Here is a 15,310-nt window from a genome sequence, read left to right as displayed (position 1 = left end):
CAGCTACTCTCAGCTAGTGGGGTTCTACCAGTTAAAGCAGATACATTCCAGTGAAGACCATAGCATCAGTGTTTCTTCATCATCCTACACTGGTATTTTTTAAACTGCAGAATTAAAAGTACTTTTTGTAGCTGGATGTTAGAACTGTAAAATGCTATTATGCTTACTTATATGTATTAAATGAGACATAGATATGAAGCAGGTAATGTGGAAAATGTTGGAGTTTTTTTCTTAGTGCAGATGTTTTAGGGTCAGAGAGAAAATAATGGATATTTTTTTTCTTCTCAGCTTTTATAAGTGAACTAATTAATTAATACCAAATGCTTGCTACTGTAACTGGCATTATTCACCATTACTTCTGCCAGCAATCAGTTTGGAGTTTGATTCACAAAGATAGTGAAAGGAACAGGTCATTTCGAGGGGGGGTGGGAAGGTGTGTGGGGGGAATAGACTCCAAATGGAGTGTGCAGAACCTTCAAAGGTTCGTACATACCTAACAAGGATGTTCAGAGGCATTTAATGGCAGTGGTTCCAATGAAAGCGGAACATGGGAATAATCACTAGTATTGCATAGCAGGGCTTTGGCCATTAGCTTTCTGACTCTACTTCTCACTATCTGTTTTCTGGGATCAGACCTTTCTCTTTGTATAGAAGTATGTTTCTGTTGAAGGATACTGAAGGGGAGCGTTCTGTCATGGAATGGAAATGGGTAACCCCAGGCATATGGGCTTTCTGTGTGCAATTTCCCCAAACAATTCTTAATAAAAAAAAAAAAAAAAGCGACATTTCAGCAATAAACATAGACCTGTGATGGTTCAGATAAGCAGCCAGAAGTTCAGATGCTTAAAGAAAACTTGTTCAAACCTCTTGAGTCTGCAAAACTGTGGTGGAAATCTCACAAGAACAGGCCTTCTTTGTGAGATTTATTACATGCCTACTTCACGTCCCAGCTGGAAAAACCACAAAACAGGCTTTTCTATTGTATTTTGACATTTCAGCCGTGGCTAAGAAGAAGAGGTGGAAGAACGTGTCATAACTTTTGAGAATGTTGGAACTTTAAAATGGTTGAGTTCAAACTCGATTACAGTCATAAGAGAAGTCATACAATCATAAGGCCTGATCTGTACTTCTCTGAACCCATTCTGCAAACACTTGATGTCTACTGATGCATGTGCAGCAAGTAGAGATTCCAGAGACCTGTCAAAGATTGGTTAAGCACATACTTTCTCTTTCAGCAAGGTATATATCAAACTTCCACATGTGGATTTATATGACACATGGAGCATTCAATATAGGTTTGGTCAATTAGCGAAGCATCAGGAAAAACAGTACAGTAACATAAAAAGGACAATTGTCTTTACTACTGACATGTTAAATTTCACAGTTTAATAATTGATGCATATTTCTGCAGAATGTGACAAAGGTATTCTTTAAAACAGAGTAGAAGAGATGAATAGCCACGTCTGTGTTTTAAGAAAAGGGCATGCTCTGATTTAGGATTAGTGAATGGATTTTTTTTTTCTTATTTTATGGAAACCTTTCAAAGTTTTAACTGATGCAAACTCATTTTAGTTCTCATCTTCATTAATAGTTTTGGGGGTTCTAAATTGGAAGATTCTGTAATTAAAACATCCTAAATGTACCTACAATATAGTATATGTGCACCCAAAAACTGAAGTCTACATACAGAGCTGTGTGTAGGAGTTCTGTCCCCTTCCCAGGGAGAACTGTGTGTATCTTTCCTCCATAAAGCACACTGGGCTGCCTTCTCACTAAATGGGTATCGGAGTCCAGTGTATGTATGTTATACACACTGTTTTACCTGCAAAGCCCATGAGCTGCACAGCTAACCATGTGCACACTGTAATGGTTGCAATGGACCATGTAAAGGAAGGTAAGAAAGCAATTTATCCTTAAGAAACAAACTGTTATTTTTCTGAAAATTATAAGTTCTGCTTTGAAGTAGTTGTAGACACCATTTTTTACTCCTTTCAGTGGGAAAGAAAGTAGAGGTTAAAAGTCTCTGGCAGTAAAGTAAGGCTCGTCTTACGTTTTATGTGCCCGTCTATACATTTATTTCTCTATCTTCATTACAAATGAAGAGAACTAATTTAAGTTTCATGGCTTTGTCTTCTACACGATCCTTAGCACCTTAGATCCTTAAAGGTGAAGACCTTTAAACAATCTGGGCAAACCTTCATGAAGTACTAAAATGCATTTGTGGAAAGATGGCTTCCTGTCTCCTAACTGACTTAGGAAGTCAAGTTAAAACTGCAGAGCCACCAAACTGCATCCTTTAATCAGCAGAGTAAACCTGGTGAACCTTACTGAACTCGGCAGCAAAATTGGATTGATGGGGGTAGATGAGATCCTTGCAAACATTTCACAACTAATTTTTGGATAGCTCTAATTGCTGGAAAAGTTACTTCTCCTATGGGTCAGAAGCAGGAAACTGTATCCTCCTGATTTACAGCAACAGGAAATTCACCAATGTTTTCTGCCAACTATCTGGAGCATTTCCTTCTTGCATTTTTGTTTATTCCTCATTGCCATCTACTCTGTTCATTTGTTTCTCATTTGATTTAGAGGATATTTGGAAAAGAAGCCAAAATACAAACAATTCTTACACATTAATGAGATTCTGAGGCCAAAATAGAATGTAAGGAAGGAAGAAAAAAATGTTCCTCCTCAGGGAACAAAATCTAAACTGATCAAATGCATGCTCTGGGTTTTAGTCATTTTTAAAAGGAGAAACAGCAATGCTTCTATAGTAGCTTTCATTAGAGAATTACAGCATGCTTCCTAAAAATCAATGCCTTATTCCTCTCACTCCTAAAACATTTCCTATCAGGTACCAGTCAGCTTGTTGACCAGTCAAAGGTGTAGAACCACAAAAGCGTATTGCACCTCACACTTCTCTTTCACTGGTCTTTATTTAAATCTGGATAGCTCAAGTAAAATCTCCTGGATCCTGAACAGATAAAAGCAAAGAGATCACCATGGAGTTTGTGTAATTTTTAGCTATTTTTGATTACCCAGTTTAAAATTTAAAACAACATAAAATATCCCTTTACATGGTTTTCATGTGGAAATCATATGGAAGTAGAAGTTTTGCATTCTGTATGCATAAATTTGTAACTAACTTCATGATTCGCAATGGAACATATAGCCAGGAGAGTTTTGAAGAAGACATGGCCAAAACCTACAGATAATTTATTTTTTATTCTCCCCAGCTGATCTCTCTTTGCCAAAATTCATCTGCTTTAGACTTTCTAAACAATGTGTAACTGCCAAAAGCAAACTGGTTTGTTTAAAGGCAGATAGGAGAGTTCTGGCGAGAGCATGCTTCTGTCATATCTTTGGTTTTAAGGGAAAGGCAGGCAACTTAATACTGGAAGTTATGCACAGAGATTAGAATTACAGTAAGGCAGGCTAGTATTTAATCACGGAGCAGTGACATTAAGAACAAAGATACACAGTGTTCACAAAAGCTACTTAAAAATACATATTTCTCTATATTTGTGTGACCTACTGTTTCAGGTCTCCCAGAAATCAAATTCTGGAAAATAATTTTTTGGTTTTTCTTACTAAATCAGATCATGTATGGAGACACTGCCATTTGCAAGGCTGAATGCTTTAAAACCTGTTGATGTATTATTTCTATTATGCCCACCACTGTATTTCTATTCACCTATCACAAGCCTCACATAAGCCTTCTCCTTGTTTTGGGAAATGTCATGTATGGAGGGCACAGCCTTTTAGTACAGTGACCAAGATTTTCTCTTAGCTGTCCAACTAGCCTCATTCAGGCAAGTCTGGGCCATCATACAGAGCCCCAAACCGCCAGCCTTCTCTTTGCTTTTCACCTGTAGCCCACTTCTTTGAATGTGATTGAATACATGTGAAAACATTTAATGTCTTCTCTATTTTATCTCCTAAGGGAAGTTAACTTTGTCCATACACTCAGGTGAACTAGCTTTGCTAGTGCTCCAAAGTGGGAGTAAAAATCAGCTCCAGAAGCTTTCTCATCAGGATCAATTTTTCAAGCCTCTCTCTGCAGTAACATATGTAATCTCCTCCTGGACTTTGAACTTGAATAGCTAAGGATGACTTGTTAACTTCCTTCACAGATGTGCTCTATAGGGTTTTAGATAAATAGATAAATAAAGTGTGATAAAATAAATAAAGCATGATAAACAAATCCTGTACAAATGGGGAAACATTTTACAAGAACTAATTTGACTGGTTTTTAAAAACTTGATTAAACTAGCAATGATGCTGAGACCTGGGTGAAAAAACTTCTGGACCCCGTTGGTAGGATTCTTGCTGCTACTTTCCCATGAGCTGTACTTGTAGTCCCAGCTGAGAGCAAAGACATGTGCTGGTACATCAGTCAGAAGGAGCTGGCATAGTTAAAGGGTTTTACTTGCTTTGCCACTCCGTGTGGATGGGACAAAAATTCAGGCTTCCACATGCAGCTTTTCAGTTTTGCAGGAGCTAGCCTTATTTTCCTGGGCTGCTGTTACAGTTGTTTTCTGACAACTGTAAGAGCACCAGATTCTTTTTTTATCCTTTTTTTTTTTTTTTTTTTTTTTTTTTTTTTTTTTAATGGGAATGGAAAGCTTCTAAAACTCAACTGATGAGGAACGGACATCAAGAAGAGAAAAAAAGACAAACTCTTTAAAATTAGGGAGGGTGTTCCACAGACTAACATTTTTGAGGGAATTTTTGCCAATTAAAACAAGAAAATGAAACGAAATATCTTTAATAATAGGACCAGAAAAGAGAAGTTGCAGATCATGGAAGTTCCTTTCAGGTTCTGTAAGGAAACATGTCGTACAGTTAGGTTATGGCAGTCACTGTGTGTTAATGCAACAAATCAATGGCACAAAATTGGCAGTAGTGGGTGTGTCAGTTGCAGAAACTGAAGGGAGAGGATTTATTATCCAAACACTCCCTACTCCCTGCCTTAGCTTTGGAAATCATGGCTTTCACACAGCAGATTTTTACTTGAAGGAAGAAGAAGAAAAAAAGAAAAAACAAATACTTCACTCAGAAACATTCACATTTAGGTTTGCTGTGTAAATCCTTTGAGGGTAGTTAATCTGTAGTAAAATCTTGCAGCAGAGGGTGGGACTGCCCTATACCTTCCCATTTGGAATTTCCTTTGTTATTTGATATGTAAGCCTCGTTCATGCATAATCATTTAAAACATAAGACTGGAGATTTTCTGGATTAATTTATAGACTAAACTTGTTCTCAGCTCTGTTTGTTTGCAAAGCAGAGAAGCAAATTAGATTGTCAAATGAAAATTACTTAGAAATAAGGAAAGTATTTGCAGAGTATATGCATATTTCTCTATGCATAATGTAATTGAACAAACTTCGCTGGGATAAAATATGAACAGACAGAAAACTTATTTTAGTACAGTGGGTTTGAAAGGCAGCCATTTATGGGGCTCAGTTAAACAGTTTACCTAGGAGTGGAACATTTTGAAATCGGTTTAGTTTAGTTTTAGTTTACATAAAGGGGAAAATGTTCAGTACTTAGCACAATGTACATCATTTTGGTATTTCCAAGATGCTGTCAGTTTACTTTGAAAAGACCTCCTCAGACATCAAATGTGGTTTGCTGAGGAGCTGAGTTTATTTCACACATTGATATGAAAGTGGAAAATTTTCTTGTGCACCACCACCAAAAAACATGTGTTTCATTGTGCTATTTAAAGGAATCATTTAAGAGACACTCAATTATTTGATCTTGTAGATGGAGGAAGTGCAGTTTTTTACTACTCCATTGGAGTACATAAGCAACTCTTTAAATTTTGAATTCCTAGTTATTTCCAGAATTGTATCTTGTTGAAAAAATGTACAAGTTGTACAGGTAAAACATGTAAAAAGTTTGATCACCTTTTTGGCTTTCTAGGGATTCCATTTCAGCAAATAATTTGTTCTTCTATTGAATATCTTGTGAAAGAAACTGACTTGGTAGAGGGAAAACTATTTTCCAATACTGTATCTGTGGAATAAATATGACATGACTACATATTTCACACAACCAGTATTCCTTGGTGTGTGATTAAAGCCTGGTTTGCAGCTAATTGTACATTCAGTGCCTGGTGTCTCTGGGAGATGGTGAGCAACTGTAGTGGTTTGGCCTCTTACTGATAGTGGCATCTGCTGTTCTGTAGCTGAACTATTGGATGGGAAACCTTTCTAGTACAATTGCCAGTGGAAGCCAACCTAAGCTAGTGGGCAGTTCTGTGTCTCATTACCAGTTCTCTTCAATTTTTTCTTACTTTTATTCCAAATATAAAAATGTCCCAGAGCTACATTGCTTCACAAGGGATGTTCTGTTCATTGTGGAAGTAATGCCTAACTATGCCTAGCTTTTCCTAACTAATTACTTGGTTTGTTAAAAATAAGATTGGAAACGTCAATCAAACGTGTCTTTTCTCCCATACACTGTATATTTACTTGTGGTTTTCTTTACATGGTTAGTATAATATAATTGCTTGTAATTGCTAAATTCAATTATATATACGTATCTTTCAGCAAGCTGCACATTTTTTCATTTTCATGGTCTAGAGATGAAATGACAAATGTGTTTTCAAAGAAAAGAAAACGAAGATTAAGAAAGAAAGAAGCAACAACAACAACAAACAGTCTAGCACATGAATTGCTTATCTCCCAGGCATGTTTGCTTTTTAAATGTCAACAGTTTGATGCTGCCCAGAACAGTGGAATGTGAGACTTTCCCACTGAAGGAGGTGAATGACCAAACTATATGAGCACAAAGAGTCATGATAAATGGAATTTATCCTGCATGATTTATGGGTCATATGCATACCATCTCCAAATATGTGACATACACTCAGCATATCACTAAATAATACAAGCTTTCATAATTTAGCAGTGAAAAGTTGAGAAAGATGAATATTAGTTACTGGCCACCTTTGCTGCTAAAAAACATAGTAAAGAACTTACAGTTGAAACATGGAGGGCAACAATTAGTGGCCGTTACAATTATTTGTAGAAGATTTACCCGAGTCTTTGGAAACTACCTGTTTTCTACTTTATTGTGCTCTCATACTCTGTCAGCAACCTATATGGAAAAGTTCCAGGATGCACTATGCACTATTTTGCTACCAATATCAGCAGCACTCAATGCCAGTAGCCCTCAGATCTTCCTCACCTCATCCTTTTAACCAGTGTAAGAATTCACCTGGCTAACAGCTTGAACAGTCAGAGGGGAAACTCACAGAACAATTCGCAGGCTGAAACATATCTGCTCCCTGAAAAGCTTCTTGTTGAAATTATCACCTCTCAGATGCATTAACTGGTATGGCAAAAGATGAATAAAATTAAAATTGTGTTGTCGACGGTAGGAAGACACAGACGCTCAGTATGAGTGAACAGTGAACTTCAACTTTAATGGATAGCTCAGTCGCCTTTTATCTAGTTTGAACATAATCAACTCATACATATTGCAAAAACTAAGCTCAGGATTGGCTAACATTTTCCCGCTCTTTTCAGGTAGTTTCTCCTTCTTTTAGCTACCTTCCCGCCTTAGGGACTTTCCCCATGGCTCAAGGGCATCGTGTCCTTGAGCCTGATTGGCTCTCAGCCAGCTGCGTACGTGCCCAGACTCTTGTGAGTTGAGTACGGTACTTTACTAGCCCATTGCCTCTTAACTGCCCAACATCCTCGTGTCCTATTTCAGTTAACCATTCTTCCACAATTCCCCCGTTTTTATTTTGCGCTACGAACACCCTCTCTGTGAGTTGCTCTAGTCTCTCAGCTAGGCAGCCAAAGACCACACGTGCAGCAATCACAATCACTACAATTATAAGTCAACTTGCTCCCAGGGACTGGAGAAAGCGAAGTCCCTCTTTAACTAACAAAACCCATCCACCCATGTTCCCAAAAACAGATTTAAGCCAACCTTCAAACCAACTATCTTGTAACGCAACCAGAATCCCTTGCGCCATTAGATCAGCCATGGTTGCTGTTATCCGTACTTGATGACTTTTCTTCAATGGCTGGTTTAACACATCGACTAGGCACCCAGGTTGGCCCTGTAGGGGAAGAGATACACACATAACCTCGCCCCATATAAATCACGTCAGCAGGCCCCAACCATTGTCCCGTTTTCATATCTCGGTACAGTACTCTCATAATACATTTATTATCATTTTCAGACTTAATGTAATGACGTGCCGCGGGTGGTTCCTCATCATCTCCAAATATACACAAATGATTGAGAACAAATAAAGTTTTATCCACCCTCTCTCTAACATCTGTAATGTCTTTAAACTTTTCCAAGTACTGCTTAACTGTTCCATTAGCCCTTTCTACTATAGCTTGACCAGTTGGTGAATGTGGAATACCAGTTATATGCTTAATGTCCCACAGTTCCATAAATCGCTTAAGTGGCCCACTAACATAGGCTGGACCATTATCTGTCTTTATAGTTTGTGGTACTCCCATTACTGCAAAACAACTGGCAAGATGGAGTGTTCCAAGGGCTTGTTGACAGTCTTAGGTGCCCTTGTTGACACTGCTCCTGTACTAGTCCGTGAGCATGTATTAGACTTTCCCGTTTTAGCGGCCACTGCTCAACCCACACAGGTTCATCAGTTTTCCATTTTAGTGGGATTGGGAAAGTCCAAGCAATGGCCATACCTATAAATGGTGGTCTGATGTAAGAACCATTCCCATCTGAGCAAGAATGTCTCTCCCTATCAGTGCTTGTACTCCATCTGGCAACGGTAAGACAGATACACTGCATTTTACAACTTTGTCACCTATTGTCCATTGCAGTACTGGTGATCGACGAGCAATAGTCATACCTCCTACTCCTGCTACAGTGGTACTGGATTTGAATGTAGGCCAATGCGGTGGCCAAGTTTGCGCACTGATTATTGTCACATCTGCGCCAGTGTCCAACAATGCCTCAATTTGCAGTTTCTCATCCTTTAAGCATACTGTGATTTTCTGTCGTGGTCTCTGCTGCATGCCAAGCGTTAATAACGCTACTTTTCCTGTGGAGCCAAATGCTCCGAATCCTCGGTCCTTATTGACCATCGGTGGTAGAGATGCCGCCAAGTGTGGCAACGGAATTAATTGAGCTATCTTTGTATCCTTTGGTACATGCATTGGAGGAAACATTGCAGAAACCATAATCTGTATTTCCCCACAATAGTCTTTATCTATAAGTCCAACCAATATTTGTAATCCATTCAGGGTAGCAGACGATCTTCCGATCAATAAAGCTCCCACAGGATCACCATTAATAGTAACTGGTCCCATAACTCCTGTCTTTACCCTGGTGGGTTTAGAGTCCAATAGCATTACATCTACTGCTGTTGCCAAATCCAAGCCGAGGCTCCCTCTGGTGGCTGGTCGGCAGACATTGGTGACAGTGCCGTTCCGGCTGCTGTCGTAAATGCCGCTTTTTGTGTCGTCGCGGGGCGGTCCTTCCCGCTGCTCCAGCCGTTTCCCGACGCACCATGTCGACAGGTCGCTGTGTTATGCATATTGGATTGGCAGTTCTGACACCACACTGATTTCGTTTTGCACTCTCGTCTCATATGTCCCATGATCCCACAGCGAAAACAACGCGGTCGCGGAGGACGGCCTCCGGGCGTTTGCAAAGGAGCAAGGGCAGCGAGTGCTTGATTCTGCGTTTGCTGCGCAGTCTCTCTTAATACCTGTGCCTGTTCTTTCATACTATCCCCTAGCTGTTTTATTACTTCTACCAACATAGCCTGCGTACCCACGGGTACCTGAGCCATCCTTTCTAAACCCTCCTCAATTGTCCAAGTTCCCGGTAACGTAGCTAATATACTACGAGTTGAAGGGTTGCAGTTTTGAATTGCACACTGCTTTAGAATAGTGCCCTTTAGATAATCAGGTACTCCAGCCGCTTGTATTGCGTTTGCTACTCGATCAATAAACAACCCAAATGGTTCCTCCCTTCCTTGCTTGATGCCCATATAGGATGGTATCCCCCCTGGCTCTCTAATTTGGTCCAAGGCTCTCCGAGCCAATCTCATTGATTCTTTAGCTTTGTCTGGACCCATCAATGCTTGTGCTTCTAATCTATAATATGGTCCGAGCCCCATCAATTCCTCCAACGTGACACCATGTAACGGATCTCCAGGTGCCCTTATCGTAGCTACTGCCTCTTGACAAACACTTTGCCAATGCGCATTAAAAAGAAGCTGTTGATGTTGTGTTAGGATCAGCTTCATTATACTACGTATGTCCCCAGGGAGCAATATATTAGTTCCCCAAATATAATCTAACATTTGCCGAGTAGGTTCCCCCTTTAAACCAGAATCATTTACAGTAGATCGTAATTGAGTTAATAGTTTCCAGTCTAAATTTGTCATATTAACCGTCACATTCCCCTGTGCATCTGGTGGCGAGTATACTACCGGAAAAGCTTGTGTTAACTGTGTTGCCGTTTCGTAATTCCCTTCACGCAGTGCCTCATTTGCTATTTGCCTCCATAGACCTTCTCTCCCCTGCGCCCCCGTTGTGAAGGGATTTGTATTCGATAGAAATAGGCTAGCACTGGTCCTTCCACTTGCTCCTTCCTCACTTTCTATTGGAGCGGTTGGAGCTGCTGGTAGTGAAAGCTTCTCCTCTGCTACAGAGGACATTGTTACAGGCACCTCCGAATTTCCCGAGACCCCCTGTGTAATGGTAAAAGTTCTAACGGAAGGTGGCAACGGGCAATCTGTTCCTTCCATATTTATTTGCTGTGGATTAACCTTATTAACCCTTCCTGGTGGTCCTAACTGCTCTGTTGCAGCAGCGGCAATTCTTTGTTCAGCTTTATATATGCCTAATGCATTAGCCACTGCTCTCCATGGATTCATTAAGGTTTTTAGCAGACTTAATATCTTTAATAACATCATCAAACAATTTGTCCCCAATTTACACCACTCTGTTTGTTCAAAAAACTGTATCAGGATTTGTAAAAGCAACCCTGCGCTACTGCGTATGCTAATATCCCTGATAATTCTTTTATCTAAAATGCTCCGCTTTTCTAAAAATCATTCTAAAAATTATACACCGCTTGTCTTTCATACCTTTATATATACAGTTGCAGCCTTTGCAAAAACCTCGGCGGCGCTTTTCCAGCGGGACCCTTTATAGGCTCATCCCGGGTGCGGGGACTCCTGTCCCTTTCACCTTTCCGATGCGGGTGCGGGGATTCTTGTCCCTTCCACCTCCTGGGCTGCGTTGCAGGACCGGTTCCTCCCTTATTCCGTCCCTCGCAGATTCAACTCCAGCGGATTCCCTGTTCCCGTTCAGATCTGTCCCTGTTCGGGCGCCAATTGTTGTCGACGGTAGGAAGACACAGACGCTCAGTATGAGTGAACAGTGAACTTCAACTTTAATGGATAGCTCAGTCGCCTTTTATCTAGTTTGAACATAATCAACTCATACATATTGCAAAAACTAAGCTCAGGATTGGCTAACATTTTCCCGCTCTTTTCAGGTAGTTTCTCCTTCTTTTAGCTACCTTCCCGCCTTAGGGACTTTCCCCATGGCTCAAGGGCATCGTGTCCTTGAGCCTGATTGGCTCTCAGCCAGCTGCGTACGTGCCCAGACTCTTGTGAGTTGAGTACGGTACTTTACTAGCCCATTGCCTCTTAACTGCCCAACATCCTCGTGTCCTATTTCAGTTAACCATTCTTCCACAAAATTGAAAGAATTAACAGATAGGGAGAAGGAAGGAAAACTAAACAAGCTATTAAAAACCTATAAGAAATTTTCTTTCCTAATCATTCAGGTTCACTCATTTGTGATTATGAAGGACAGGTACTATTTGTACTGTATTTAGAGGTATGAAACCATAAGATTATTTGCTACAATTGAATTACAAGTGAAAATAATTGATGTTACATGCATTCATCTATTTTCCATGGTTGTTTCACTGCACATTTCATTGTAAAGGGTGGAGGATGGACTAGTGAACACCTGTTATGTCTTCTGCTCCCCAGTGTTCTGCAGAATGTGGTGACGGGGTCCGTACACGTTCAGTGGTTTGCATGACCAACCATGTCAGCAGTTTGCCTCTGGAAGGCTGCGGCAATAACAGACCCTCTGAAACAACTCCGTGTAACAATGGACCCTGTGCTGGTAAAGTGGAGTGGTTTGCTGGGAGCTGGACACAGGTAAGCTCTACATCTAACATGTGTTTGTTTTCTATTGGCATTTTAATCCTTTCCACATGAGGAAGATCTGTACCATAAGGTATTTCTGCATCTCTGTGGAGTGTTTGGATAAGTGTTTTGTTTGTTTGTTTGTTTGTTTGTTTCTTCTGTATTTTACTGAGCTAATGTTCAATGTTTCAAGATGGTTCTTTCCTCTATACCGTAATTTTTGTTTCTCATCTACTGACCCAGTATATTAACAAAATGAGAGACATCAGAAAGCTGCCTAGCATATTCAAAGGAATGCAAAAGTAAGAGATTTACACCTATTAAGTTAGATCGTTTGTGATGCATACCTGTGGGATGTGTATAGGCAATAGCCAAAAGATGCACAATAAGACAAAAGCAGTGGCTAAAACCAAAAGTTGGCTTCTGTTTTGCTGAGCTGGTTTATCATGATAGGTGAAAAGAATTAGTGGCCAGTGTCCTGGTGCTCTTTCTTTACGGTAAATTATTTCCTTCATCCACATCTCAATGTTCTTTCTCATTCTTACTAAACATTTCTGCTGTCAGGAGCAAAGGAATTTCAGAAGCTGTCAGCTGGTGCCCAGTCATTTATGTCCCTCTAATTTAAGTAGGCTCTAATGTAGCCCAGAGAGCCTTTTGGACTGCTGATACCAGCATTTCTTCAGGTTGTTAGGGAAAAGTCTCTTGGCTGTGCTGTTAACTCACTGCATTTCAGATTCCAGCTGGTAAGGAGTTGGAAATTAAACTGGTACAGCTGAGATGGAGATTACATGCAAATGCTTCCAAGTGTAAGTGATAATTATTTGTATTGTATGAGAGTAATAATAATTTCAGATTTAAAACATACTTTGCTGCAGTTTTAATAACTGGTAAAGTCTGGGCCTTGTTAGTGACACTGCTCCATGCAGGTGAATAGGAACTTCGTACCCTATTACCATAGAGAGAAATGTACAATAAGGTTGTCCTAACTCTCCCCATGCTGTACTCAATAAGAAAGTTTCTTTCCTTTACAATTTCCTGTTCTTTTAAGCCTAATTCACCTTCTTTCTTTGTATGAAATTGCATTCTGTTTGATGCATACCAGTTATACAAAGTGTTCACTGTATAGTATGTGAAAGAATTGCCTGACAACGTCTGTTCTACCAGACAAATCCTGACTTTAAATACCATAATGAAAGCAGACCGCCGGTAGACCAGAGCAGGGAGCATTGGTGGATGACATTTAGCATTGTGCTCCATTAGAGCTGAGGCTAAATGTTAAGATAGTGTCTGTTGGAAGAAGCGCTAAAAGAGAGCAGTGACAGAGATGTTCAGTGTTAAAGAAAATGGAGTTACATTACTTACTGTAGAATTTATTTAGGTGCAGTCATCTCTAGGTTTTTCATTCTGGTAAAGGGATCATAAATTCCACACAAAGTATTAAAAATAGTAATAATAACACTTGATTGTTTTAGGTTAGAATATGCCTTTGAAAATCATGGCCCTTTATGCAACATAGAAATCAACGTATCACCAGAATAGTCTTCTGAAAAAAAAATGTTTTAAAAGTGCCACTAACAATCTTATGTGTGCATTTAACCTTTAAATGGGCAATAAGAGTCTGTGAGAGTAAAATTTGCTTTTTGGAATTGGAACCAATGCAGCATCACATCGATATTTGCAAACACAAAAAGAACACCCTGGCAGATCAAGGCATTTTCTAAAAACCACACCATGCGGGGATTTGTAAAACTGCAGAACTGTGCTCTAGCCTTATAACCTCAAAGGTTCAGTGCATGCAATCCTGCTTCGGTCAGAAGCAGTAACACTGTATATGGAGAAAGTAAGTTACACTTCTCCTTTTATTAGAAAAAAAGCACAATTATAGTCATATCTCTTATTTTTAACAATAATTAGGAAAGCATTTTTAGTCTTCTGTACCATTTGGAATAAAAATGAATAGAAGTACAGTTTTAACCACTGTAAGCATTTTTAAGATTTGTAATTAAATGTATAATACCCAAAACATATAGTCATTATTCACTTGATGAATTAAGTTATTACTATATCCTGTAGCATTTTCTTGTACTGGTTCCTAACTGGCACTTCTGGGTACTATGGTAGCACTACATAAATATAATAACAACCCAAGCATTATCTAGGCTTCTATTCTGGGTCTGAGGGATAAAAACCCTATGGCAGGTACCAAAGGAATGTTTTACCCTTTGCCCTTCTCCTTAAGTCATACATATGCCAGAGACAGAAGGAAAGATATCATTAACGTTACTGAGGAAAGAGCCTATTAAAAGAAGGAAATAAATTTTGTTTGAAGGTGTCTTAATATGTATCCAAAAATAGCAAATAAACAATGCTTTATAAATTTAGGTGATGAATATTAATTTAAAGGGCAAGTATATGCGTTTGTATGCGTGAATGTTCTTTTATTTCAGGAACAAATAACATGGACAAATAAGTTAGTTCAGAACCAAGTTGAAGAACCTAAGTAGAATAACAAATTTCACCGTTTTTTTTCTTCTCTGATACAGTGCTCTACTGAATGTGGCAGTGGAACTCAACAGAGAGAAGTAATTTGTGTTAGGAAAACTGAAGGCCATTTCGATGTTTTGAACCCCTATGAATGTTCATATTTGGAAAGACCTCCCAGCCAGCAATCCTGCTACCTCAAACCATGTGGATCTAAGTGGTTTCATACAGAATGGAGCACAGTAAGTCTACCATGCTTTTCTAAATCTGGTTTTGTTTGATGCATCCTTTTCTATGTATATTGAAAGGGAACGCCATTTGGATAAAACTGTTGATCATGAAATAAGGCTTAATCTTTCACAGGAATGATACTGAAAAGAAAGCATACTCTTCAGCAGCCAGTGGAGTTTATGCTTCATCTTGAGTTTCCTTAGTCAGGAACCTTTGGGAAATTCTTCATTCAAGTGACACAAAACATAGAAATTTTATTGTTTTCCATGCTTGGTTATTTGACTATTCCAATGGCAGCACTCAAAAGTAGAAAAGAAAGTAGAATGTTTTTAACAAAAACAAGTCAGCTGAAGAAAAAACAGATTTTTCTTCCCTATTTTGCAGGTGTGTATAGATAGTTATTTGAAAAACAAAGAT

The 15,310-nt window shown here is 39.3% G+C and overlaps 1 protein-coding gene across 2 annotated transcripts in view; it reads left to right on the top strand.

The window, feature by feature from the left end:
• THSD4 (thrombospondin type 1 domain containing 4) overlaps nt 1-15,310 on the top strand; it is a 289,062-nt gene that overhangs the window by 265,396 nt on the left and 8,356 nt on the right. For both annotated transcript variants that reach the window (XM_082769054.1, XM_082769055.1), the window contains exons 15-16: nt 12,020-12,193; nt 14,725-14,904. In XM_082769054.1, the coding sequence (XP_082625180.1) occupies nt 12,020-12,193; nt 14,725-14,904 (354 nt within the window). The remainder of the gene's footprint in view (nt 1-12,019; nt 12,194-14,724; nt 14,905-15,310) is intronic.

This window comes from Aythya marila, assembly GCF_965140915.1.
Source record: "Aythya marila genome assembly, chromosome: 11".
In the NCBI taxonomy this organism is placed as follows: Eukaryota; Metazoa; Chordata; class Aves; order Anseriformes; family Anatidae; genus Aythya; species Aythya marila.
Note: the sequence above shows the minus strand (reverse complement) of the source record. Positions and strands in the feature narration are given on the sequence as shown.